This window comes from Haematobia irritans, chromosome 1, assembly GCF_050003625.1.
Source record: "Haematobia irritans isolate KBUSLIRL chromosome 1, ASM5000362v1, whole genome shotgun sequence".
In the NCBI taxonomy this organism is placed as follows: Eukaryota; Metazoa; Arthropoda; class Insecta; order Diptera; family Muscidae; genus Haematobia; species Haematobia irritans.
In genome coordinates, this window is record NC_134397.1 from 65,476,576 (window position 1) to 65,478,654 (window position 2,079).

The following is a 2,079-nucleotide window of genomic DNA, read 5'->3' on the forward strand; positions in this document are numbered from 1 at the left end:
TGCCATCGGCAAGTGTTACCGCAACAGTCTTCAGTAGAAGTTTCTACGCAATCCAGGGTGGAGGGTACATAAGCTTCGGCCTGGCCGAACTTACGGCCGTATATACTTATTTTTCTTACGTTTAGTTCATAAAAAAATATTCAAATAAGGAACATTTGCTCACATTGGGCAAAATTTAACTAATTTTCATGAATAAAAAAATAAATTTCAGTTAGTTAGCGCCCCTTTATTTACTGTCCCCATATTATAAAAATTCTATCAGTTAACTTACAATTTGTTTTTTCATTGTGATTTCTTACAATTGCGATTTCTTACAATTTTATTTCTTTGTATTTTTTTAATCCTTCTATATAAATCAGCTATGACATGGGGAGGATTTATTTTAGAAAATTTCAATTTCATTTCAGTGACAAATTAAACATACAATAATCGGGATCTCCTGTAACCTCTTTAACGATACTCAAAAATTTTGGCAGACAGTTCAATAAAACTTCGCCGGATTGAGAAGAATAAGTCTCCAATAGAATTAAACCTTTGCACCTAGGATTGGAATTGATCTCCTTAAAGATATCCAATTGGAAATACTGATTGTTGACTAAGAAACAACGACGTTTTTGATAAATTGCAGCATGGGATTTATCTCGTTGAGCCAATAGTTTGAGATAAATCTTTTTGGTTAATTGTGCTTTGACCTCTATACGGGATGCATCATGACCATTAGGATTATAGATAATGGTTTGCTCATAACTCCAACGATTATTTTGACCTCGTTTGCGAAGTCTAACTTGGACATGGGGAGCGGATGATTGCAAGTACCGATGTTCAACTTCGAAATCCTGAAATGGTGGAAATTCTCCATCGCCTGGTATATTGGCCACCAAAAACAATAATTTTCTCGATGTGGGTAAAAAACGATCTGCTATATGAATACCTACGGTTTGGCAAACCGTTTCTATCAATCTATTCATCTTTGTTTCAAAATTGGTTGAATTATCAATAACATCGAAATAGGGATGACCAACCCAGGCCTCGGCACATTTATTGTCCAAGTGTCGGGCTAAATCAACATCTTCACTACGACTTGCATGTCCATCAATGGAATAGAACTCTTCAGCTCCATGGGCCGCTGATACCAAGTGTATTACTTGATTGTAACGATTGTCACGCATTTCAATGGCATGCCAATTATTCGTCATCATCATCTTTTCCCATTTGTCTTTTGATATATAAGCACTGGCATCCATGAAACCACGATCACAAATAATCAAACAATTGCGGGTACTCGATTTGCCCAATTGGAAATAGGTATTTTCGATCTGCATCATTGTACGTACCAGATTTTCTTGGAATTTGTAAATTTCTTTCTCAGTAAGATCGGAAAATTTAATACCACCGCTAAGAAGAACCGTTGCTGTCTCGGGTACACGAAACACTTTCCAACCGAGATTTTCAAAAAATGTAGACAAACGAGATTGACCGGTGGTTTTACCGCCACTTGGTCCTCCGGTGAGGACAATTCTATAGACACGTTTATCCAATTGGTCTTTGCTTTGCTTTTTCATCTTCAAACATCTACGGAGATTTTCCACTTGGATATCTTCAGAGGCATTTATGTTACCAGATTCATTATTTGCCATTTTTGGTGTTTCTTAGTTTTTCCCCCATGCGACAAAATCGACTAATATGAAGTCCTCTGCATTTATGATATTTATAATTTCAATTCGATTTCAATATTTTTCCAAAAAATGTTATGACAACAGCTGATAATTTATATATATGTCATCCAAGGTATATTAATGAAGGTACTCTTAGTATTACAGATATAACATATTGTCACTTTGATTGTCAGTCAAATTGAAACATTGTTCCAAAAATTTGGAAATTTAAACGAGAGGAAATCTGAAAATTTATCCATGTTTTATTCGATGTATGTTACGGTTTGCAATTGTGGACCATTTTTTCGACACTTTCCAGGCATCAATATAAACAAATACGGACTATCAAAATTCTGCATACAAGGAAAAATTATGAACATTTTCCAGGTTCACTACACACAAAAAAATTTCACGAAAATTTTTC

At 35.0% G+C, this 2,079-nt stretch overlaps 1 protein-coding gene across 1 annotated transcript; it reads right to left on the minus strand.

The window, feature by feature from the left end:
• Window positions 1–205: 205 nt before the first annotated feature.
• On the minus strand, window positions 206–1,766 carry LOC142221092 (TRPL translocation defect protein 14-like). The gene has a single exon (XM_075290624.1). The coding sequence runs from the start codon at window positions 1,635–1,637 to the stop codon at window positions 399–401; it is 1,239 nt and encodes a 412-aa protein (XP_075146739.1). The 5' UTR covers window positions 1,638–1,766; the 3' UTR covers window positions 206–398.
• Between the last annotated feature and the right edge of the window lie 313 nt (window positions 1,767–2,079).